Source organism: Vulpes lagopus, chromosome 19, assembly GCF_018345385.1.
Source record: "Vulpes lagopus strain Blue_001 chromosome 19, ASM1834538v1, whole genome shotgun sequence".
In the NCBI taxonomy this organism is placed as follows: Eukaryota; Metazoa; Chordata; class Mammalia; order Carnivora; family Canidae; genus Vulpes; species Vulpes lagopus.
In genome coordinates, this window is record NC_054842.1 from 46,089,513 (window position 1) to 46,113,679 (window position 24,167).

Genomic DNA, 24,167 nt, shown 5'->3' on the forward strand with positions numbered 1-24,167 from the left:
AAAAAACCAAAACCAACTCCAAGGCCATCCCTTCCATCGGGAGCTACTCTAATGCCATGGGGCTGCTAAGTTAAGTAGTCCTTGATCCTCAGGCCTAGGGGGCTAGTATTCTGAATTCCTTTGAGAGTTCGGGGTCAGGACTGAGAGGGTGGGTCACCCTGGCCCAAACCCAGAACTCTCGGTAGAGGACAAGAGTAAATTAGCTCTAGCCAATCCTCTTCCTTCTGATTCTGTAAAGCAGGAGAAATACTCTTCTTCCACAAGTGCTGGCATGTGAAAGAACATCTCCAGGGACGAGACCAGCAGCACCAAGGGCACTGCCTGGTTCAGGGAGGTGAGTGTGGACTCCAGTTCGAACACAGAGCTGTGTCACGACCTTGGACAAATGACCGTTCCTTCATGTGGAAATAGGGATGGCTCCAAGCCCAAGGTGGTGGGGAAGCTTCAGGCACCTGCACATAGTAGGCGCCTAACAAACAAACATCATTCAGCTGGGAAAAAGCAGCACAATATTCATTTTTGGAAAATATTTATTACAAAACTAAAGTGAATGTGGCAAAAAACAACAATCCAACACATACCTTTAAATAGCAAGCATATGACACTGGTTATAAAGCTTTTCCAACTCTACTGATCTAGTCTGTCCCACCATCTACGGTCAAGGGTGGCCTCCGAGGGAAGCCACGTGTAAACAGGTCATCTGTACTAGTGATGAGCAAAAACTAATCATGGGACAACTATCAACGGCCATACGATTCGCTTTCCTAGGCAATTCACCCCAAACACAAGAGAGTGACCAAATCCCAGGAGTGTGTTCACGGGGATCTGCAGTTCTGGTTTCAATCTGGGCGTAGTGGTAGGTGGTGGGGGCATGAAATGGTAGAAAGACAAACAGTATCAGTAGAGGGCAGTCGTAAAGCACCTTTAAAATCTGGACCCTTTCCACAATTTAAGCCAGTAATTCTCAAACTTTATTGTCGAACAGAATCACCTGAGGACAGTGACCGTCACAGGCTCCCCAGACGTGCAGGCGTAAGAGGAGTACTACGGGTGATTCTGCGCACACCGGTTAGCCACCCAGTTTGAGAGACACGGTTTAAAATGCACTGAAACAATTCCTACCCCCCTAGAAACAAGGTAAAAGTAAGGTTAAGGACTCTATCGACAGTCACTGTGCTTTTCGTCAACTTGGAGGGACCAACAGAGGGAGTCCGGCAGGAGGGAGCCTCCAGTTCCCAACACCCTGGTCTACGGGAGCCCTGAGCAACCTGTCAAGTGCTGTTCAGGAAGGGAACAGGATGTAGTAATAAAGTTGATTTTAGATCACAGAACAGACTCCAAATGGCTAAGAGGCCGACCCCACTCCTCCCTGTTTAACGAACTTCGTTGGGCCGAGGCCCGCTGGGAAGCTGCTGCTCAAACGGGACACGGGGGCCACTCGATTTTGTGAAGACGCAGTGAATTAGAACATCTATAGAAAAGAACGAAAACAAAACAAAACGCCTTTATTCACCATGGAGCGCCGTGCCCAGACCATCCCGGCGCCTCACGGACAACACGTGGAGATGGTCACGTTGATTCCCAGGTTGCCGTTATCCGCGAACAGGTGCGCGATGGCTGTGTCGAACACGAGGCAGTCGCTGTTCAGGATGGCCGCGGCCACGCCGTCGTGGATGGAGCGCGGGGTGGCCTCCCAGGTCAGTCTCCGCCGGTTCCCGTTCAGCTCCAGCCTGTAGGCAAAGTTCTCGGCCTGCTTGCGGGTGCCGATGAGCAGCACGATGGCGAAGAACTGCTGGTGGCCCTCGTACTTCTCCTGCTTCTCCAGCACCAGCATGAAGTGGTGGCCAAAGCACGACTGCATCATCACCCAGTCGACGGCCCCGGGCAGGTTAATGTCTGTGGCCAGAAAGACGATGTCCTCCCCCTGGAGGGTGGTGATGCTCTTGTGCGCGTGCATGAGATGGGACATGACGGCCTCCAGGGAGCCCTGCCACTTGCACGAGGCGCCGGGGCAAGGGCAGGAGTAGGGGCGGTATTCACAGATGTCCTCGTGCTCTGGCTTCTCCGTGTGGTGCAGGGTCAGGGAGCAGCCCGTGGTGGCATACTGCAAGGACGGAAAGACACACGGTGAGCCAGCGGCCTTCTCCAGACTCCCCCTGGGCCGGCCTCCGAGAGGGTCACCCCCTCAGGTCGCCGGGGCCTACGCTGAATTCTCCGCTCGAGGGGGCTTAAGCATGTAAGACGGAGAAGTGTGAGGTCCGGATTCGTCGTCAGGACTGCCATCCACCAAATCAGGGGGTGTCCTCAACCGGGGGCCTCCTGCATCGCACGCCCCCGTTCCAACACCGTCGAGAACCTAAGATCCAAAGTGCTCTCGCTATCCGACACCTCAAACGGGATTGTAGAGCCGGCCCCGGAAACTCGGGCCTCCCCCATATTTTCTGTGAATGTCAAGAATTTTTAAAAATTTGATTTTTTTTAAAAGATTTATTCATGAGAGACACACACAGAGCGAGGCAGAGACACAGGCAGAGGGAGATGCAGGCTCCATGCAGGGAGCCCGACGCGGGACTCGATCCTGGGACCCCGGGGTCATGACCTGAGCCAAAGGCAGATGCTCAACTGCTGAGCCACCCTGGTGCCCCAAGAATTTTTTAAAATTTAAAATGGCTGGTGGAGGGGGGGGCCTGGGTGGCTCAGTAAAGCGTCCGCCGTCAGCTCAGGTCATGATCCCAGGGTCCTGGGATCGAGCCCCGCATCAGGCTCCTCGCTCCCCCTCTGCCTGCCACTCTGACTGCCTGTGCTCTCTCTCTGTCAAATAAATTTAAAAAAAAAGAAAAATTTTTTTTTTTTTGAATGGCTTAGGCATATGGTTGGGCAAGGGATATGCTCCCTCCAGACTAGTTTTCAAAGACCATGATGAAGACAGTGTCGTTCCTCTTGGCGGCCCCCCGCCCCCATCCCTAGCTCAGAGGGGTGAGCGGCAGGCAGGCTGTGGGAAGGCTGCCCGTCGGGCCCCGCTCCCACCTGGAGGGACCAGCCGGGCCAGGCTACCCCGGTGTGGACAACCCCACGCTGCTAGAAGTTACTACCTCACTCCCTTCACCTTTAAACCCCGCAACCCCAAGGGACTCTGGGCTGGCTAGTGTGGTTCTAGCCAGTGGAGGTTAAAATGAGAAGGGGCCTAGAACACCCCCACGGGTCCCCGCACCCATCGTCCTGGCCAGGTATGTCAGGCCCTCGCCACATGTCCAGGGGGAAGGGGAACTATGCTGGGTTCCAGGGTGAGGCTCCCAGGTGAGGTTTTTGATAGTCAGCCCCCCAGTGCTCTCTCAGGGGTGCAGGGACAAGGCCTTTGTCTCCCTTGCACTTGGGGTGACATTCCTGATGAACAGATCACACCGATCTTGGGAAAAAAGAGCACACAGAGGAACTGGACTCCTGCTCCCAACCGTCGCGGTGTTGGTGCCTGGATGCCAGCTGGGGAACCAGCCCGCAAGTAGACACGTGCCCAGAGAACTGCGCTGTCGTAAAGAAGAAGGGAACCTGAGTCAACTTTTTATGGGCTGAGTCGAGAAGTCGGAGCTTGCAGCAGCAGGCCGATGGTCCGGGTTACCTCGCCTGGGTCCCCCCGGCCCTTGCTGAGACGCGAGGACAGCAAATGAGGCTGGGGCCCGGGTCCCACATTTAAGCTGCGGTGTCCCTTTGTTAACAAAACAAAGCCTCACATCTGGTTTTGGGGACCCTGCCCAGGGAATAACCCCCCAAGCCGTCAGTCGGTCAGAATTCTAATCCCCGCAGGTGGATTCATCACTGGCAACACGCAGGCCCGGAGCACGTGCTCCATTCGAGGCCCTGGGCTCCAGGCCCCGACAGGGAGCCCAGAAGGGAGAGGAGTGTCCCCTCGAGGAAGAAGAGGGTGCCTCAGGCAAAGAAAGGCAGCTGGCTCCTCCCCCGCACCGAAAGGAAATGATAACCACCTTCAATAGAAATTGCCAGAAATACTTCCCTGGTATGTACCTTGCCCACGGGGAATGCGTATTCATCTTCTTAAACCACGGCCTAATTTTAAAAAAGCATGGGTATAAAAAAAAAAAAAACCCTTCATAATAAGAAGGAGAAACCCATTTATGTAGCCCTATTTTCTACTTCGTGTTCCTCACAGTAAGGCCCTAAAAAACCCCAAATCCCTATTAACTGTGTTTTAGGCCTCGAGTGTGGCTGGGAACGCAGAAGCTTCGAGGTTCTTCTGCGGGTGATAAGGTGAGTAGTCTGTGCCTCGCTTAAAAACCTGGTTACCAAAAAAAAAAAAAAAACAACACCCCAAAAACCTGCATTACACCCCATAAAAATAGCAAGAGTTAGCCCAGAGCCCGGATGAGTCCCAGGCTGAAACAGGGCCCGGGTCTGTGGACCGGAGGGGTTCAGATGGGGCTTTGCCCGCTGCCGCCCACCAACGCTTCCAGGGACGCGCCGAGCTGGGGCAGAGGGTCCAGAGAAGTACACCTGCGCCTCCCCCGAGCCAAGGCCCCGCATGTTCCGCAGGTATTTATCCTCCAGCCACACCGGGGACCTTCCTCGTGTGCGGCTCAGGCAGGAGTATTTATATCCTGAGTTGCTTTGCCTTACGAGCCACATACAGAGAACGAGGACCCTCCCCCAAACCACACACACAGGAAGGGCATTACTTGGCACCCGCCTGGACAGTGACCTTACAAAAAAAAGGTCTTGCTACAGCCTCTGTAACCTTAAATAGGGATTTTTTTTTTTAAATGGTAGGTGCTGCTTCTGCTTTTTTTCCCAAACAAGCTGAACTCTGAAGCCAACCTATTCCTTCTGTTTTCCATCGTGGGTGAGGGCGTGTCTTTGTGGCCACTGGGGCCACTTGTATGATGAGCGGGTGAGAGACCATCTTTAAAAAGAAAAGGTCTAAACTTTGAATTTGCGTGCACTTAATATAATATATATATAAAAATATATAATATATAAATATATATAAATATATAATATATATTATAAATATATAAAAATATATTATATATAAATTATATATTATATATATATAATATATATATACACACGCACTCCTAGGCCTCCCTTCCTGCTTGTCACAGTCTCAGCAGTGCTCTGGGGCAGGGGCTCTCCTGCAGGGATCAGAGGGAGGGTGCAGGGTCTGTGAATTCCCCGACACTGGTGGAAGCGTCTAGGTGCCTCTGAGCAGCAAACCCAGATTGCGCCGAGCCCTGGCTTGCATTTCCCCGACAAGCTCCAAGCGTTCCCAAGAACGGCCCACGCTCCATCCTCGAGCCCACAGAAGAGAATCGGCGGCGTGTCCTGCCCTCGCCGTGGTTCCTGCCAAGAGGGGCCGTGAGCAAACCGTGGGGATGAAACCTCAAGTGAGGAGGCAGGGCCAGGTGGCCTCAGGGCCTGGCCAATTTAGTTAATTTTCTGGGTTTCTCATCAGTGGCACTACAGCTCTTCCCTGCTCCCCAAACTGTGAAACCCTTCATGAGACAAAATGGCATAAAGCAAAGCAGCAAAGGCCGTTAATTTGTATGGAAAAGTCTCCAAGCCTTCCTAGTCCCAAAAAACCACCTCTCGTGCTTTTCTGATACCCTCGGACACACCTTGCTAACGGAGGTACAAAACCAACTGAGATAAAGCACAGATGCGCACAGATGCAGTTCAAAGCTTTGGAGTCCTGATGCTGAGATGCTGGGGGTAGGTCCCAGGAAAGGAGCTTGGCGAGGCCACTCCTGTTGTTCAGGATGCGCACTGCAAAAGAGAGGCCAAACGCTATTTTCCTTTCCTGCCGTTTTTCGTACTGGTGGAAGTCTCCTTCGGATTTCCTTTGGTTACCACAAACAGGTCCTTTGTAAAAGCAACGTGATGTCAAGTGAACGTTCAAAAAGCGGGGATGGCTGTACTGACGTTTTAGACCACGTAATTCCTTGTGGGGGAGGCCGTGTTTAGCAGCACCCCTGGCCTCTACCCACTAGATGCCAGTAGCAATCTCCCCCTCCCCCATTGTGACAACCAGAAATGTCACAGGCATGGCCAAGTGTCTGGGGAAGGGCAAAATGGCCCGGGGGTTGATTTTGATGGATGACAAAACCTGGCTGGGCAGCCACAATGACAGCTGTGAGGAGAGGCCCACAGCAGTAAGCCGGTCAGGCTGGTCGCTGCCCCGCCCAGTGGGTGCTGCCCGGGACAGCTCGGGCACGCCAGCCGCCAGCTGGGACCCACAACTAGAACTTGGTGGTTTGCAGATCGTGGAGGGAGGCGAGGGTGCTCGTTCTACCTGTTTTACAGACTGACTCATCCCGGCTACATGGCCAGTCGTGGCCACACTGAGGGCAGAGCCCTCTGCAATCCCCTAGGTGCTCCTCCTCCAGTGCTCTTCCACGGTATGTGATAGCTTAGGAGCCCAAGAATCCCTATCTGGAAGTAAAAGGAAGAATTCACATCTGCCTTAACCGGCAGTCCCCAGGCCACCACACACAAAGCCCACAGTCCCCAGACAGGCTGCTTCTGGGAGCAGGTCCCAACATTGACTCTTCCTTCGACTGCAAGGAGAAAAACAGCCCTGAAAGTGCCTCTCCCCAAGGAAGGCGGAGCAGCACCTCACAAATAAATAACCAGCAGTTAGGCCCTCCCAGCTTCCCTGGTACCTGGCAAGAAAGGTCTGAGGTTTCACTTTTCTCACTCTGGCTCGGGCTGGCCCTACCAAATGTGCAGGGTTCAAAGGACACCTGCTTTCCTTCAGATGCCCAGTTCTTAGCGTGCACTTGGAGTCCTGAGACCCGGCCCGGGGGCCGCCTGTGTGGCCTGGGGACTCATGCTCGGCTCTAGATGCGGGGCCTCCACAGGGGAGGGGCGGCTCCTTTCCCCCGGGCGGGTGGTGGTGGTGGTGGTGGTGGTGGTGGTGGGACTTTACTGTCAGTAAACCTCTTTTGGGAGAGGGGGACAGAGACCCAAGCACACACAGAAGCCCAAGCTCACGACGATGGAGACAGGGGGAAGATGACCCAGCAGAACGAGAAACAAATGTTGAAACCCCATCTCTGACTTCTCTTTAGAAACTTCGCAGGTTGCGGTGGCGGCTCAAAAGTCTTGTGCAAACACGGTCGGCCACAAGGCAGTGCGGGCCCTGGTGCCTCGTTTTTAAGTCTTTGTAGAAAGAGGTAAGACAGTGCCAGTCCTCTTCCTGGGCACGGGGTGTGAAGGTGGTATCCGAGCTGAAGTTAGGTAGGGCTTTTCCTTTTTTTTGGCACGGAAACCCGTTTGCACACAAATATGATGAGGTGCGTCAGAAAACACGAGACACCTGTTATTTACCTAGTACACACAGTCACATCATATTTGTTTACACAATAACCCTGCTTGGCCGGGGGTGCTAGTGAAGGACATGGCTCCTGTGACTGCTTTAGAACAAGTCACTTAATCTATTTAATTAAATGTGAGTCCATGCAATTCCAGAACGATTTCCTGAGCTTCAACCATCAACAGTCGCCTACAGTGGAGGCGCCCTGAGCTCTGGGCCACAGGCACGTCCCCGCTCGGGGACTGTGGGGTAACCGCCCTGGGCCTCCGCCTGCTTACACCTCCAAGGAAACCGAGGCCTATTAGCAAAATGCCTGCCAGCACCTCAAAGGAGGGGGTCTTTGAGGTGGGGGGAAAAACAAAGCACAATCAATATATTTTTAAAAAATATTTTGTAGTTGATGCTCATAAACGTTTGAATGAAATCCAAGAAATGACCTTGTCTGAGAGTGAGCACGAGCAAACCTGTGCTCTTCTGTGCATCCAGTGAGCTGTAGTGATCACAAAATGCACCCATGTGGCTAACTGCAGTGCGGGACGCCGGACTGGGGAACCAAAGCTGCCACAGGGGGTATTATTGGGGGCAGCGACATGGACTTGGGATTAGATACTAGTATCGACCGCATGTCACCGTTCCTGATTTTGGTAACTGGACCATAATCACAGAAGACGACGTCCTTGTTCTTAGGAGAAACACAGCACAGCCTTTAGCGGTAAAGGGGCAGGACGCCTCCAATTTCCATGCGAACGGCTACATAAATGTATGTCTGAGTACAGAGCGGCCCAAATGCTAAAGCAAATGGGGCAAAAAGGAAACAGCTGGTGACTCTGGGTAAAGGGTATATAAGAATATTTTTGTATTGCTATTACAACTATTGTGGAAATCTGAAATCATATAAAAATAAAAATGTGTTAAAGAATCCAGGGACTGAGTTAGCATATTTATCCTTTATGCGACAGAGATTCTTTTGGGGGAGTTGGTGGCACGAATTGAGTTTTTATCATACCTGGCCTTTTTTTTTTTCTTTTATAAAGAGAATATACGTTTAACTGTGTACCTACAGGTAAACGCAAGGTCAGTCAATAGTTTTTCTTTTACTAGAAGCCCTTGGAATGCATCTTGCTGAACCCATAACATTTATCAACGAAGACGACATGGGTTGTTCTAAGAACCAACACTTCTTTGACCTCCCTCCTGCCCCCCATGGAGGACCAAGCTTTCTCCTTTGCTCCTTTGAGCCTATAAAAGTCTGGGTGTCTCACACACCTGTGGCCCCGGCCTGTACAGTTTCGAGCCACTGCAGTTGCGGGATCCACCGTGCTTCGTGGTCCAAGGGATACTCCTCTCTGGGGCTCCAGACAGGTCAGAAAGGGGTTCCAGGAATGAAGCTACCTGCGCCCCCCTTTTGCCTACAACAGGTAACCCCTTTTAACTGCTGGGGAGGTGACCTCACTGAGGTAGAGGATGACGTCCTGGCGACTGCCTCGTGTATGATCCGCAGGTCATTAGGGGACTAGTGGTAGAGGCTCTATCTTCTCAGCCTTCTCGACACCTGGCTCATATGGGGGTCGTGGCTAAACCTCACCTAGAACTGAAGCGTGCTGCAACTTACCTTTCAGCCACAGGTGCAACTTAGACTTTATCACTTTTTAAAAGGGCCTCTAGCAATTCCAACTAGCTCCTTTGTGCCTCAAAGCGTGATAATCTGTCAGAACCAGCGGATGATGATCCCAGGTTATTTTCTAGGTACTTATGCGTCTATTAACTTCGTTCATTGATTTACTGATTCACTGCCTGCTTCCCGCCCACCTGATATGTGTCGGTAAATGAATAAATATTAGATCTCTCTGCAGAAGATGACTGTTCTTTTTACTGTGTTCATTCTCCTTTAGTCGAAAGTCTTACGATGGACCTTAGATTTCAAAAATAAATTCGAAATTCAAAAGCCCTTGAGATCACACGAGGGAAAATGTTTATTTTCGACTTCAGTCACTACGGGTTTGCTATTTTTGATGAATGCTTCTCACATGTTTTATTTACATAGACTATTTGGGGTGGGTGTGTTTGAAGCCCTTCTGAAACCTCACAGAGATGGGGAGACGACGTTGTCATTCGGACAGCTAGGTACTCCTCTTGCTTATAATGGGTTTACGACCACTGGCAGGATACAGCTGGAGCTCAGGTACCTCGTGTGTGTGTCTGTGTGTGTGTGTGTGTGTGTGTGTGTGTGTGTGTGACACGGATGGAGCCTCCCATACCACCTCTGGGCGGGTCGACAAAGATACCGACATCTCACCCCCGGACTCTCGTGAAGTTCACACTCGGGCAACAGGGCAAAGTGAACTCTCTTCTGGTGCCTTCACCGTGATGCTCAGCCTGCATCCGTCTGGCGGCCTTCCTCTAAGAACCTTAGCGGATCCTCAGTGACCCAGGTGCTGCATTCTTCATCTCCACTACGAGGAGGTCCAAAGAGAGACTTCTCCACCAATGGTGCCATGAAGCTCTCCCCAAAGTAGTACGAGAAGCCAGCGTCCGGTCAGTGCCCGCACCGTCGGGCGGTGGTGAGACTAAGAAAATACTGACATCTGACTTCACGAACTTGCTTCTGGAGAGGGCAATTCTAATTAAAATCTTGAGCTTGGGGTGCCTGGGTGGGTCAGTGGTTGAGCGTCTGCCTTTGGCTCAGGTCCCAGGATTCAGTCCTACATCGGGCTCCCCGCAGGGAGCCTGCTTCTCCCCCTGCCTGTGTCTCTGCCTTTGTATCTCTCATGAATAAATAAGTAAAATCTTAAAAACAACAACAACAACAACCTTGGGCTCAAAAATTCTTCCTTCTGCCCAAGAGAACCCTGACAAACCCCAGGTTGCAGGCAAGTCTTTTACTACAGGTGTCTTTGGAAGACTTTGGTGCCGTATTAGCGCAGTCATCTGAGGACACCTGCTAGGGGGGAGGCCTTACGAAGACTCCTTGGGCTGGCAGGGGTTTGTTTTTCATCTTATACGCTTTATTAGTTTTTAAGATTTATTTTCTTTTAAGGATTTTATTCATTCATTCATGAGAGACACACATACGCACAGAGGCAGAGACACAGGCAGAGGGAGACGCAGGCTCCATGCAGGGAGCCCAACGTGGGACTTGATCCTGAGACTCTGGGATCGAGACCTGAGCCAGAGGCAGACGCTCAACCGCTGAGCCACCCAGGTGTCCCCAACTTAGACACTGTAAACGAAGGTTGAGTTTTGACCGAATATATGCTTCTCATCTGACCATGGCCAGAGTCAACAGGCCACCGCACACTGTCCTGGAGAACCAGGTCTGTAATGTCTCTCCAGAGCGTAGGCTCAAGCAAAGAAAGCCACCCTACAGGAAGAGCCAGAGTTGAAGGCTTTACGCCACAGCACCAGTACGGTGCCCACTTTTTCAGTCTGTCCTTACTCTTCTAGGCCAGGCTCCTGCTGCATAATCACACTGACTGTCCCGAGGCTCTTCGAACAGTGTGATGTCCCTTCCACAGTCTTTATTTCTCAACGAAAGCAATCGAATTCGCCAGACTTAAGTGGTAGAGGTGCTAGATTTTTAGCAACTAAAAATACAAGATGCCCAGTATGTGTCAGGCAGTATTTGGGTTATACTTACACTAAAAAAAAAAAGTTGTCTGAAATTACACCAAAAGTTGTGTGTCTGAAATTCAAACTTAAGTGGGCATCCTGTATTTTTACCTGGCAGTCCTAATAAGCGGGCCTTCTGGTTCCACTGCCATCCCTCCAAAAGTCGGTATGTGAATTTGGAATGGGAAGGCCGATCACTGCTTCTCAGTGGGGTGCAGCGGGGAGCGGAAAAGGCAGGAGCGTGAGGTGGAAGAGGCATCATGTGTGTGATACAAGGCCCATGCTGCAGCTTCTGTCTCCTGGACTTACAGGCTGCAGGACTTAGGGCAAATGTCTCAGAGAGGATACTGTGGCCTGTTTTCCTTTACAAAGTAACTAGGAAAATAACAAGATCATATATGTAGTTCAGACAAGGTAAACAACATTCTGTACAAGCAGCTCCCCTGGCCTCCCGACGTAACCCCATGGGGATCCTCCATCCCTTCCTTCTTCACCGGCAACCTGCTGCTTGTCCTTCAGAATGCAGCTCTGACCCCACCACTGCGGAGAGGTCTCCAGACTCCTCTCTGCTCTTACTACTTCAGAAGGGTGCTGCTGGCACCTCTGTCTCCCCGGTGGGACTTAGTTACAGAAGGAGGAGGTCGGGGATGAGGTAATGACTGGGTGGGCAGAGGGTGTGTAGGAGGGACAGGCTATAGGAGATTCCCAGGCAAGGGCAGATATGATGAAAAGTTAGCAGGTAATCAAGAGGAGCCAGCTCTGGCCTGAGGTTACCCCAGGGAGAAAAGGGAGGCAGTAGCATTAAGAAAAGCAAAAGGATTAACACCCACTGTAGGGGATGCTGGAGAGAGATGGGCACTCAGTTGTGAAGGATTTTTTTTTTTTTTAGATTTTATTTATTTATTCATGAGAGGCACAGAGACCCAGGCAGAGGGAGAAGCAGGCTCCCTGCGGGTAGCCCGATGCAGGGACTCGATCCCAGGACCCCAGGATCACGCCCTGAGCCGAAGGCAGATGCCCAATCATGCCCTTTGGCCCCACCATCCAACTTCTAAGAAGTTATCATTAGGAAATAATTACTTTCTTGTGCACGAGCATTGTTACAGCAGTACTTCAAAAGCTAAATTTTTTTTAACAGTAAGGAAATAGAATGATTTGAACGACCACAAACGGGAGCTTGGTTAGGTAACCCTAGTACTGTCGTAATACTACGCAGTCATCAAACACGACCTTCGAGGCTACTTAGCAATGTTGAAAAGCAGTCACTGCGTTAGATGAAAAAATATGCTATGAAATAGTGTGTGGTTTCCCTATCTTACCTACTTTTCTTCGACTGTAAAACTCCACTGATGTAGAGGTTAAGTTTGTGTCATGGTTTTTTCCAGGTGAGAGGACTGTAAGAGATTTTCTTTTCATACTTTTTATAAATATATATATTCTACATTTAAAAATAATGATCATGACTTTTAAAAACATATTTTACAAGGGCTTCTGGGTGGCTCAGTCGGTTGAGTCCAACTCTGGATCTCAGCTCAGGTCTTGATCTCAGGGCCATGAGTTCAAGCCCCACATTGGGCTCCATGCTGGGTATGGAGCCTACTTTGAAAAAAAATCCCCCCATATTTTCTAATGTTTTTTTTTTTTAATTTTTTATTTATTTATGATAGGCACACAGTGAGAGAGAGAGAGAGGCAGAGACACAGGCAGAGGGAGAAGCAGGCTCCATGCACCGGGAGCCCGACGTGGGATTCGATCCCGGGTCTCCAGGATCGCGCCCTGGGCCAAAGGCAGGCACCAAACCGCTGCGCCACCCAGGGATCCCCATATTTTCTAATGTTTAAAATAAAATATACATAGTAAAAAACACTGCCTAATCTAACCAGGCTTTCTCTTCTAAAGGCAGTAAAGAAATGAAAAAAGTCTTGTCGCTGAAAAACCAATGGCAAGGCCAATGCGTCCTGGTGTATAAAAACCTCAGTGAGAAGCTCAGTGGGGGAATCTGTGGGAGAAAACAGATTCTTTTCCTTCTTTTTCAAGTTTATGCCTGGACCTGACCTCAGACACTGGCCACTTGTTTTCTGCTAGCTTCTAACTGTGCACATTTATTTAGTGTTTCTTCTGTGCTGGGGCAGTGCTAGGCGCTTTGCAGGAATTATTACCATGCTCCATCCTCACAGCAACCCAGTCGGTATCCCATTTTACCAAGGAGCCACCGAGAGTCTGGAGAGGTGGGGTTGGAGTGGGCGTCTGGACTAGAAGGTTCGAACAGGGCCTCCCTCCAAACTACTGGAGGAAGAGGGAGCCTGGGGAAGGAGTAACCCAAAGACACTACCTTTGTTGATTCCAAGTTTTAAAACGGGGCCCAGGCCCACACATTTAACACAGGTGTAGCTTTCATCCCTCTACAGTGTCTGTGGCTGAAAACTGGGAGGGAGGGTGACCTTCCTCACAGACACCATAGAGTCTAAAAATCACTGTAGAAACTGGAAACGAGAACAGTTTCTCAATTAAAAAAAAAAGAAAAAAAAGAATGAGGAGCTAGATGGGCATCTGGGGTAAAGCTGATGCAATTCTGCTAGCGGATTTTCAGTGTCTCTTAGAAGCCTGTGAGGGGACACCCTCAGGTTTAATATAAAGACACATTTAATCAGGAAAACTGTTTGGCTTTCTGATTTTCTGGTGCAGGATGTGCAGAGCGGGGTCGCATTCTGATGCCCCGGGTACGATCACGTCCTGCACAAGTCGCCAGCGATACACAACAGTCCTGAACGCCGGGCACTCACTTTAGCAAACGTGTGGCCACACCGTGTGCCCCTCTCAAGGAGCGGGGCCTTATGAGTTTGAGTGAGAAATGCCACTGTTCACAAATTTCATCAGATGCACAAGTCTGGCTCTTAAGACATTTTATGAGGAGGGCTCCCCGTGGTCCTATGGTTAGGGCACTTTGTATGGAGCTTCAGGAAAAGGGATCTGACACTGAACGGCAGAGTGGGAGCTAATCTCAGGTTGGGGATTTTCTAGGCCAGACCTGCTGCACCTGTTGGCTCTCCCCTCCCCCCTCCTGGTTGTACCAAAGGTCAACCTTGAGTAACAATGATTTACTCCTAGTCCTAGGAGGTGGTGGCCAACTCCGTGTAGAGTCAGCATTAGATTTTAGTGTCCAACAGAGTGTTCCAGTGTTTCTGTTCTTAATTTTATACCGAAAAACCTCAGTCAACTGTGTTCTCGAAAAATCTTGAGCCTCACTGTTCACGTACCTGGCTTGCCAACGCAGGCTTTCGTGAGTAAACCTGTCCCAACCCTGGGCGGCAGTGAAGACTGCAAGGGCAATGTCCAGAGGAGCTGGTCCTTGTCTCAGGGGAACTTTTTAGATGAAGAAAAGATCTCCGAAATGGTTCCTGCAAACTGCCGTATCCCCTCAGACTTCTAGGTGACGGATCACCCATCACCTAGCAACCACCCTGATGACACCCACCTTCCATTTGAAATGGTGAAGCAAAAGACTTAAAGCTCTAATCTGATCTCAGAGCACCCACCAGCTAGGTATTATCTCCATGCTTTTTAACTGATGAACAGGCAAGCTCAGGGGAGTATGTGACTGGACTGAGGTCACACACAGCCGGGATGGGAATCCAGGTCTGTCTCTTGCCTACTGCTCTCTTCCCTGGGACAGTTTACTAGATTCTGGAATTTTAGGGCACAAAAAGATTCTTTAAAAAAAATTTTTTTTTTTGAAGATTATTTGAGAGAGAGAGAGCACAATGACGGAGGGGAGAGGCAGAGGCAGAGGGAGAAGCAGATGCCCAGCTGAGCAGGGACCAGGACTGAGGGCTTGATCCCCCCAGGAGCATGGGATCCTGACCTGAGCCAAAGGCAGACGCTTAACCAGTTGAGCCACCCAGGCGCCCCAAAGATGCTTGATATAATGATTTAGTGCAACTCCTTCTCTTAAAGACACCCGAGTCCAAAGAAATAAACTGACCTGTTGAAAGTCAAACATCCAGTCACTAGGACAACAGTTCAGGTTTCCCCAGGGGCCAGAACAGAATATTCTCTTGGCAAAATACAGATGAAAATAAGCTATAAAATCACCTCCAGTTGGGACCTCTCAGAATTCCAAAGTCCATGTGTGGTAAGAGTAAAATGAGAACTTCCAGGACTCAGTAAATGCTTTCTAAAAGACAACCAGGTCAGAACGTGCACACTGGCAGTTGGAATTTAGTCTCCAGACGTGGCTGGTTTGGCCTGTGAGTTCTGGCTTTAAATATGAATTCAATGCCAATGTTAAGAAAATTGAGATATTTAGCATTTTAAAAATTCAGATTTCTGGCTTTTCTCGGAAAAAAAAAAAATCCCAAGGTCTAGCAGGCTACATCCACACTGCCACCCCTGCCAATCATCCAGAGCTGAACAAAAGCAACCCAAATGCAAGGAAGACTGTCTGACTGAGGCTTTCCAGTTCAATAATTATCTGAAGATGCGCTACTAGAAACTTTTAGAGAAAACAAAGGAAAACAAGAAACGCAGAGAAAATGTATCATAGTGTAAGTGGGCTGGAGTGGGTTAGCGTTCCCCACAGTTTGGAGAGAAATACTTGGCTGATATTAAAATAAAATACACTGTTGAGTGGGGGCCCCAATGTGTCAACCTTCACTTCTCCCCCTACACCCACGCGCCACGGAGAGATGGTGGGTTTGCGATACGGGAACAGGATGTCAAAACTTTTCGGGCGTAGAGCAAGCCATAGAATGGACTAAAAATATCACAAGTGGAAGAGAGCCCTAGGCTGCTAGAGATCCTTTTCTTCAAAGGAGACCTGAGCTAACGATGCCTGTGGTGCCTTCTGTCAAAGACACCTGCAGCATCCGTGCCTTTCGTTAAGTGACCCCATCCCTGTGCAAGAAGCCACTTGGCAACAAATCCACTTTAGGGCCACCTGAAGCACGAGCAGTCCAGAGCCGTGATGACTGCCCCCAGATATTAGGATTGTAGGCTATCTCCCCCTGGCCTTTCCCTCCCACACAGCTCACAGAATTCCTGGCAGTGAACGTTACAGTGGACACGTATGTTGTCGCACTGGGATATTCCCATCAGCGCACTGGGATATTCCCATCAGAGCTAGTAAACTCCTCCGATCAGATGGTTTCGTTAGCTGGTGTCAACCGTAAGTTACAATCTGGAGCCTTGAGGTAAAGGGTCGGTTGCAAAATCCCTACGTAGCACAAAGGAGGCGAGCCTTTGGGGTGCTGGCTCAGGACCCGGCCTACTCATCTGGACAAGTCAGGGAATCTCTCTAGGGGCACTTGTTTCTTCACCTGGAAAGAAGAAAGGCCCGCTCATAAACCATGACCTTCGCACACGGAGGGCACCCTATAACCATTCCAGACAGCTGCCCTTCTTTTCATGGTATTCTAGAAGCTACAGGTCCTTAGAAGTCAAGCCGTTCAGTCCCCTCTTTACAGGTGACGAAATCAAGGTCCCCAAGAGGTGGTCTCTCAGCCAACAGTGGCAGCCCGGTGCTACCCTTGAGACCTGGGCTCTGGTACTGCATCCACCGTTGTTTTCCTCACAGGGGGCAGCCCACGTGGGAGAGACTCAGAGCAGGGAGGGACAGGGACAAGGCAGTCCCTCTGATTTCCAGGAGCAAGCACAAGCCAGCCGAGGGCTAGCGACACAGGCCTGTTTTGTTGAAGTGTGACACAGGTCTTGGCACTCGCCACCTCCCTCGGCCCTCCTCAGCCGACACTATCTTTGGTGCTTGCTCTAAATACGCATCCAAGTTGGGTTTATGGAGGCTAAAAGGCTGAGCTGGGCCGTCAGGAGTTCGGATGACCGGTCAACCAAAGTGGAGGCAACAGGCATTCTCCAGCCCTGTAAACCTCACCCGCGGAAGGGACCCCAAGATCACTTTCCAGGCCGTATGGCGCCTGGGCTGGAGGGGCATGGTGAATGGCTGACTCCCTAATTGCAGCTTGCAAAGCGATGGCTTGCCCCACCTGCCTTCGTTCGCCACCGGGACTTGGAAAGTCACTGACACGTACAGAAACACGGAGGACCCCCGAGTCCCAAGAGAACTGTTCTCCAAGAAGGGTTTCACTAGCATATGGTACATTAGGAGAAAAGATGTTTCAGTAGGAACTGGACCCCTAGATCCTGAAAGTGAAACCTCACACTTTATAGAGCATAACTGTTTCCTTCCCTTCCTCTTGGGAGCAACACAATGCTCTTAGGAGATTGCTTCTTTAAAAATAAGTTCTAGAATACTGACTGATACCAAATGTTCCTTTGTGAACTGCAGTTCGCCTAAAGCCATTTCTTCTTTTAGCCACGGAAGGTCTGGGAGAACGTGAGCTGAAAAGATAGCTCCCCAGAAATCTTGTGGGGCACCCCCTGCAGCCCCCACAACGTATCTCAAACAGCAAATGCCCCTCTGTGATGCCAACTAACACCAAACCCTCTCTTGATCACTAGGCTGCCTGCCACCTTCTTCATGACCCTAAAAAATCACAGAAATATTTCATCCAAATTTTATGAGAAACACCTACTGGGTTGGGTGAATTAGTTAGCATTATATGAGAAGTAGCTGGAAGCAGAGTTATATATTAAGGTTAACTGAAAACCCACAGCCCAAACACAGCTTCAAAACCTTTATTTGAATATGCTATTTTAAACTGGATTTGTGGCAGGGCACAGACCAAATTAAAACACTCATTCTACTGACTCGAGTCCCAAGCTTCAACTCTCTGGTGGATTATTTTTAATTTAAAAGTAAGCTCTTGCCCTATAAAAATAAGCAGCATCGAGGAGAAACGCAAGACAGCTCAGATGGCCCAAGAGGCAAACAGTTACTTTTACAAAGAGAAAAAGAAAAAAAAAAAAAAAAAAACAACCTCAACTCAAAAGTATTAATGACATTATTTCCATTTCTAAGTTGCAAAAATGGACTTTCTGGTCTGGCTCTAAGTTTCTAATGAGGCACTGTAGGGAAACGGGTCTCTGGAGCTGCTCCTGAGGATTTTTAAGGGGGAGATGTAAGTAAGCAGATGCTATGATGGGGCCGCACCATGCAACACTATGCAGCCCTTCAAAATACAGTGAGAAGAGCCAAGTTCCAGACAGAGAAAAACACGCGTGATGACTTCGGAACAGCAACTTGTACAAGTTGTGCCTGGAGGATGTGTGTGTACTGTGTGTGCGTAGGAACCTTCCCGACACACACTGACATCCAGGGCTTCAGGTTCAGCTGTGAACATGCACTTCAATGTTGCTAGAAAAAGAAAAGCAACAAAATCTGGGAGGCTCTCCGGGGAAACCAAACAGCGGTGGGGTGGGGTGGGGTGGGGTGGGGTGGGGGGTGGGTGGGGAGAGGTCTCGCTCTCTCCCTTGACCCTTCCTAAGACTCAGAGTGGTTTGCATTTTTTTTTTTTTTTTTTTTTGCAAGAGCCCCGGTAACTTTCTTAAAACGAAAGCAGGCGGTGGCCTTGGCTGAAGCGCAGCAGCTGCCGCGTGTCCCCCCCCCCCCGCTGCGGTGCCACGGCCCGGGGTCGCCAGCCCCACGCGGCGCGCACACCCAGGTCTCCCCAGGTCTCCCCAGGTCCCGGGAGGGCGAGGGGAGGGGGGGGCGTGGCTTGCAGGGTTTCTCGCTGCTGGAGGAAAGCAGGCTGCGGGCGCCCTGTTTTTAGGGGCGCTCCCGAGGGCTCCCACGTGTCGGGCGGGCGCGGGGTGCGCGAGGCCTCGGGGACCCCGCGGAGCCTCCAGCGGGCCCGCTCCCTCCGTCCTGCCTCCGTCCTGCCTCCGTCCCCAGCCCCCCGCCCCCGCAGCCTCCAGCTCCAAGTTGCACTCGAGGAGCCGCGCCGCACCCAGGGACGCGGGCTCAGGTGGGCACGCGGGCGGGGGCGCGCACGCACCGGCCCCCCCCCCCCTTTAAGCAAGACGGTGCCGCGTGCTCGGGGCTCGAGCGGGCGGGCCGAGGCCGCGGGGCCCCTTACCTTGCAGGGGAACAGGACCGCCGAGGCCACCTTCTCCATAGCCAAGTTCCTGATGCTGGGCGTCAGGGCGCCCCTGCACGTCGGGCAGCAGCTCAGCTTCTGGCGGCATTGGTTGCACACCAGGTGCCCGGCCTGGCACTGCAGGATGGGCGGCAGCACATAGTCGAAGCACACCGGGCACTCGAAGAGCGAGGTCAGCTCGTGGTGCTGCGGGGACACCGGGCCGGCCCCGCCGCCGCCGCCGCCGCCGCCGCCCGGGCCCGAGATCACCGCCGCCGCGGCGGGCACCGCGGCCGAGCCGGGGCCCGCGGCCGAGATGGTGGCGGCGGCCGGGGGCGCAGCCGGGGACGGGGCGTGCTGGGGCGGCGGCGGCTTGCTGCACGGCTTGCTAGCGCTGGGGCCGGTGGAGGACGGGCGGCTCATCGCGCTCCCGAGCCACCATCGGGCCGCGGCCGCCTGCCTGCCGCGGGGCCGCCGGGCTCCCGGCGCCGGAGCTCGCCCCCGCCCCGCCCCGCCCCGGCCCGGCCCGGCCCGGCCCCCCGCCCCGGCCCCCCGCCCCGGCCCCCGGCGGCCCGACCCCCGCGCCGCGCCGCGCCGCGCCGATCCCGGCCCGGCTCCGAGCGGCCGCTGACGCAGGCCCCGGGGGCGCGCGCGGACGTGACGCCGGGACACGTGTGCGGCCGCCCGGCGCGCGGGGACCCGCGGGGCCGCCTCCGCCTCCGCCGCCGCCGCCCAGGCCCCGAGCCGCCCGCCCGCCCGCTCCGCCCGCTCCGTCCGCTCCGCCCGCCGCGGCCGCCGTCGCCAGGTCCTCCCGCCCGACCCGGGAGCCAGGCCGGCGGGCGGGGGCGGAACACCCCGGGGCCCCTCTCTCCCCGGCTGAGTCACGGCGCGGGGCGGGCGCGGGGCGGGCGCGAGGGGGCGCGAGGGGGCCGGGGCGGCTCTAGTCCTGGTGCCCGGGCGGGGGGTACCTGGGCTGGAGGGTGGGGAGTCCCCGGGGTGGGGGATCCCTGAGGTGGGGCTAGGGGTCCCCGGACTGTGGGGGCGGTGGGGGGACGGTGGGGGGTCCCCGGGCTGGGGGGTCCCCGGGCTGGGGGGTCCTCGGGGTGGGGGGTCCCCGGGCTGGGGGGTCCTCGGGATGGGGGGTCCCCGGGGTGGGGGGTCTCTGAGATGGGGCTAGTGGTCCCCGGAGTGTGGGGGGACGGTGGGGGGTCCCCGGGCTGGGGGGTCCCCGGGCTGGGGGGTCCTCGGGGTGGGGGGTCCCCGGGCTGGGGGGTCCTCGGGATGGGGGGTCCCCGGGGTGGGGGGTCTTTGAGATGGGGCTAGGGGTCCCCGGAGTGTGGGGGGACGGTGGGGGGTCCCCGGGCTGGGGAGTCCTCGGGATGGGGGGATCCTCGGGATGGGGGATCCCTGGGGTGGGGGGTCCTCGGGATGGGGGATCCCCGGGGTGGAGGGTCCTCGCGATAGGGGAGCCTCGGGATGGGGGGTCCTCGGGGTGGGGGATCCCTGAGGTGGGGCTAGGGGTCCCCGGACTGTGGCGGGCGGTGAGGGGTCCCCGGGCTGGGGGGTCCCCGGGGTGGGGGGCTCGCGCCCTACGGGTTTCCCCGGGGTTTGCCCCGACCTGGCGACGCTGGGCTGCGCCGGTGCGGGGCCGGGCAGGCGGGAGGCCCCGGCAGGGTGGAGGCCCCGGCAGCCTGTGGACCCCGCCGAGGGGGGGTGGGGGGCGGCGCCTGCGCTTGGCCGCCCCGACCCCGACCCCGACCTCGCGGCGCTTCCCTGTCCGGTTAGTAAAAGTGGGAGAGAAACAGGACCCCTCGGATAGGCGGGACCGCAGGACTTAGGGACTTGGTAAACCCGCGCCCCTGGCCCACCCACATGGAGGAGCCCCCAGGCCCGCCCGAAGCGCTGCTCCGTGTCAGCTTTTTTTTTTTTAAGTCTTATCGGGGAATGTTGAATGCACAAAATCATCTCAGAAATAGGCCGTGAGAGCCGGGGAGGAACACAGCTCCCTCTTGCACGGGCCTCCGGGAGGACTACATGCATAGAATTGGCGAAATTTGATCAAAATCTTGAAAAAAAAAAAGAATAGACGTGATGTCAAGTCGATCTCTCAGTGAACTTTTTCCTGAACATTTATTATGCGCCAGCCCTTGTCTTTGGGCCCTGAGAATGGCTTGATTGGGTTTTCATCCCAGTGAGGGAGCGATGCCAAGACGTGCTCCCTCCTGAGCTGCCTAGCTGGGGTGGGATGGGGGTGCAGACATTGTATGGGGGCTAAGGGCCGGCAGGGGAAGGCATTTGGGGGTTTACAGAGACTTGGGGGAACCCCAGCAGGCCTGGTCAGTGCTTTACCTGAATGACAAGTGGTGGCCACCCTAGATTTTTGAATAGCACCGCGCCGTGGCTGAATGCCTCTTCCGAAGGGAACCCTGGGGGGATACAGAGTAATAACTAGTATTTTTGGAGTGTCCACTCTGCGCCAGACAAGCATGATTCTGAGGATTTTGTAACAACCTAAGTGACAGGTACTGTTGTTTCTCCATTTTATTGTTGAGGAGACGCAGGGAGATTAATCTGCTCAAGATAAAACAGCTGATGATTCTGGAAAACGCTCCAGAGCTCCCTTTTATCTCCTAGTCCATATCCCTTTCATTTAGACCCAACTCCTACTTACAGTCTGGTGAAAGAGTTGAGATTAGCACACTCAACACGGTCAGAAAACAGTCGTAGGGCCTGTAATAATGAAACAACTGGATTTTGTGGGCGCGCTTTCCATAAATTCTTTCCCTAGCTAAAATTGAAAGGGGGAAAAATTAATTTCATTTTTACCTTTTTAGAGTACATAGAACGGAAGAGGGACAACAACAAAAATCACCCAACGGTTTCGTTTTTATTGGCGAAAATAGAATGTTTTCCACTTTTAATATCTAAAGCCCATGTGAGTAGAACGGATTACCAGAATTTATCTTCCTTGCCTCCCCCTCTGGCCTCTCGGTGTAGGTGCTGGCCACTCCCCAGCCCGATGCTGGCTTTCGCCTGAGAACCAGGCTCCCTGCCCTTGGCCGTGGTGGTTCAGGAAGCAATTTGGTTTTGGAGACGTGGAAACAACAAGAAAAACAGTTCTCTGCAGAGACAACTGGTTTGTTTTTCTGATAATCCAACGAACCCATCCGCTCTTACGCCGTCAGATGCCTCCCATGGCATAAAGAAATTTCTTTTTGTTTCCTTCTTTACGTCACTGCACTCTTGATTAGGTCAACCGGGGTAATTAAAGAAAAAAAAAATCTCCTCTGGGCAGTTGCTGAAGGTAGGTGGGACAAGAGTGGACAGGCCTGCTGGTTGACCCACATGGATGACCCCCTCCAGGCTGCCGGACTGGCCTTTCTAGTCCTGCTTCTTTCTTGTTCCTTCCTTGGGGCTTTTGAATCGGGGAAGGGTGGCCTTTGCAGTGAGCACTGGGAGTGAGAGCACTCTGTACCGCAAGGGGACGTGTGCTATGCTGAGCTGTGTTTATTTGCTCTTGGGAGTTGCTGCTGTTGCCAGGCTTGTGTTTCATGGGTGACCTCGTGGCCTGGGGGGATTGGGGGTGGAGGGGAAGCCCAGTCTTTTGTTATCTCCTCATTCATGACTCATTTACCACATCTGCTGGATCACAGGTTGGCCTCCTTCCCCCACTCCCTGAGTCCGGATTGCGCAAAAGGGACACGTATGAAGCGGGACACCTCTCCTTAACCCTCCTCCCCCTTTGTACTACTGTTTAAAGACGAGGACTGTACCGAGTAACCTTTTTTCCTTTTTTTTTTTTTTTTTAAATTTTTTTTTTTATTTATTTATGATAGTCACAGAGAGAGAGAGAGGCAGAGACACAGGCAGAGGGAGAAGCAGGCTCCATGCACCGGGAGCCCGATGTGGGATTCGATCCCGGGTCTCCAGGATCGCGCCCTGGGCCAAAGGCAGGCGCCAAACCGCTGCGCCACCCAGGGATCCCCCTTTTTTCCTTTAAAATACTGGGATGGGAAAAAACAAAACAAAACTGGGATGGGTCTTGTTTAAAAAAAACAAAACAAAACTCCCAGCTGAGTCCCTAATCTCAAACTGCTGAGCACAATGAAAAATGCTCCAGGTAGACAGACAAGCTCTTGCTCTTCTTTCTATAACTTACAAGTGGTGTGGTTTCGCAAACTGCACTTTTGCGCTTTCAGAGCAAAGTGTGGTCGACCTTTTCTGTTGAGATTTAAAGATGACTCAGGAGTGCATTGAAGCTTGCTGCGTGGAAATTTCTGACGAGGGGAAAGCTAGTGGGAAATTCTGGAGGTGACCGAGGTAGAGACTTTTACTTTTATAAAATACTTTTGTTTCTGGGGTAATTCCACATGCTCAGACTTCTGAGTAATTACGGGTGTTTCTTGAACAACCGGCATGGACTTGGTACCGTGTATTGCACAGCGCATGTATATGTGTTTGCATTGGTTTTTTTTTCTTCTTGCATCCATACTTAGCTAACATTTCCCCAGTGCTCATCCTGTGCCACTGTTCCAAACACTGTACATGTCTTAATTCTTTTAAACTTCACCATGACCTATAAGGTATATGTTTACAGGTGATAAAACAGGTACGGAGAGGCCAAGGTATTTGTAGTAAGTAGCCTTGAAGATGCAACCTCTTGGTGTCTGCGCCCTCCCTGTGCAATCCCCTCCCTTTGGGTGACAGCTGGACCTACTAACTCGCTTTAAATGACTAGAACGTGGCCAAAGTGATGGAATGTCACCTCTGAGAGTAGGTTCCAAAAAGACTAAGACCCATCTAGCTCTCTGTCTGTCTGTGGGGGAAGCCAGCTGCCATCTGCCACCCTGCAAGTAGCCCAATGAGAAGCCTCACACCACAAGGTACTGATGTCTCTGACCAACGGCCAGGGAATATTCCAAGACCGGCTGACAATTTGATTGTACTCATAAGACCCTGAGCCCCAGGACACAGGACCCAGCTAAGCTGATGTGCAGGAATGGTAAGACGATAAATGTGTGTTGTTCTAAGCTACTAAGTCTGAGGGTGATTTGTTATATGGCACTATATAACTAATGATACACTTGTGCAAAGCCCAAAAGCTTGTCTGTAAAAAGAAACACAAATTATAGACCCCCCCAACTTAAATTATTTTTATTATAATGCTGCTTAAGTATATAGAACCAAATCTAGGAATAAAATTTTGTATTTTATTTTATTGTAAAATGTCATATGCGACTATACAA

The 24,167-nt window shown here is 52.4% G+C and overlaps 1 protein-coding gene across 1 annotated transcript; it reads right to left on the reverse strand.

The window, feature by feature from the left end:
• Window positions 1-512: 512 nt before the first annotated feature.
• On the reverse strand, window positions 513-19,485 carry SIAH2 (siah E3 ubiquitin protein ligase 2). Its single transcript, XM_041734426.1, has 2 exons — window positions 18,922-19,485; window positions 513-2,104 (listed from the first exon to the last, which is right to left on the reverse strand). Exons 1-2 carry the CDS (start codon window positions 19,342-19,344, stop codon window positions 1,547-1,549), a joined length of 981 nt encoding a protein of 326 aa, XP_041590360.1. The 5' UTR covers window positions 19,345-19,485; the 3' UTR covers window positions 513-1,546.
• Window positions 19,486-24,167: the final 4,682 nt, after the last annotated feature.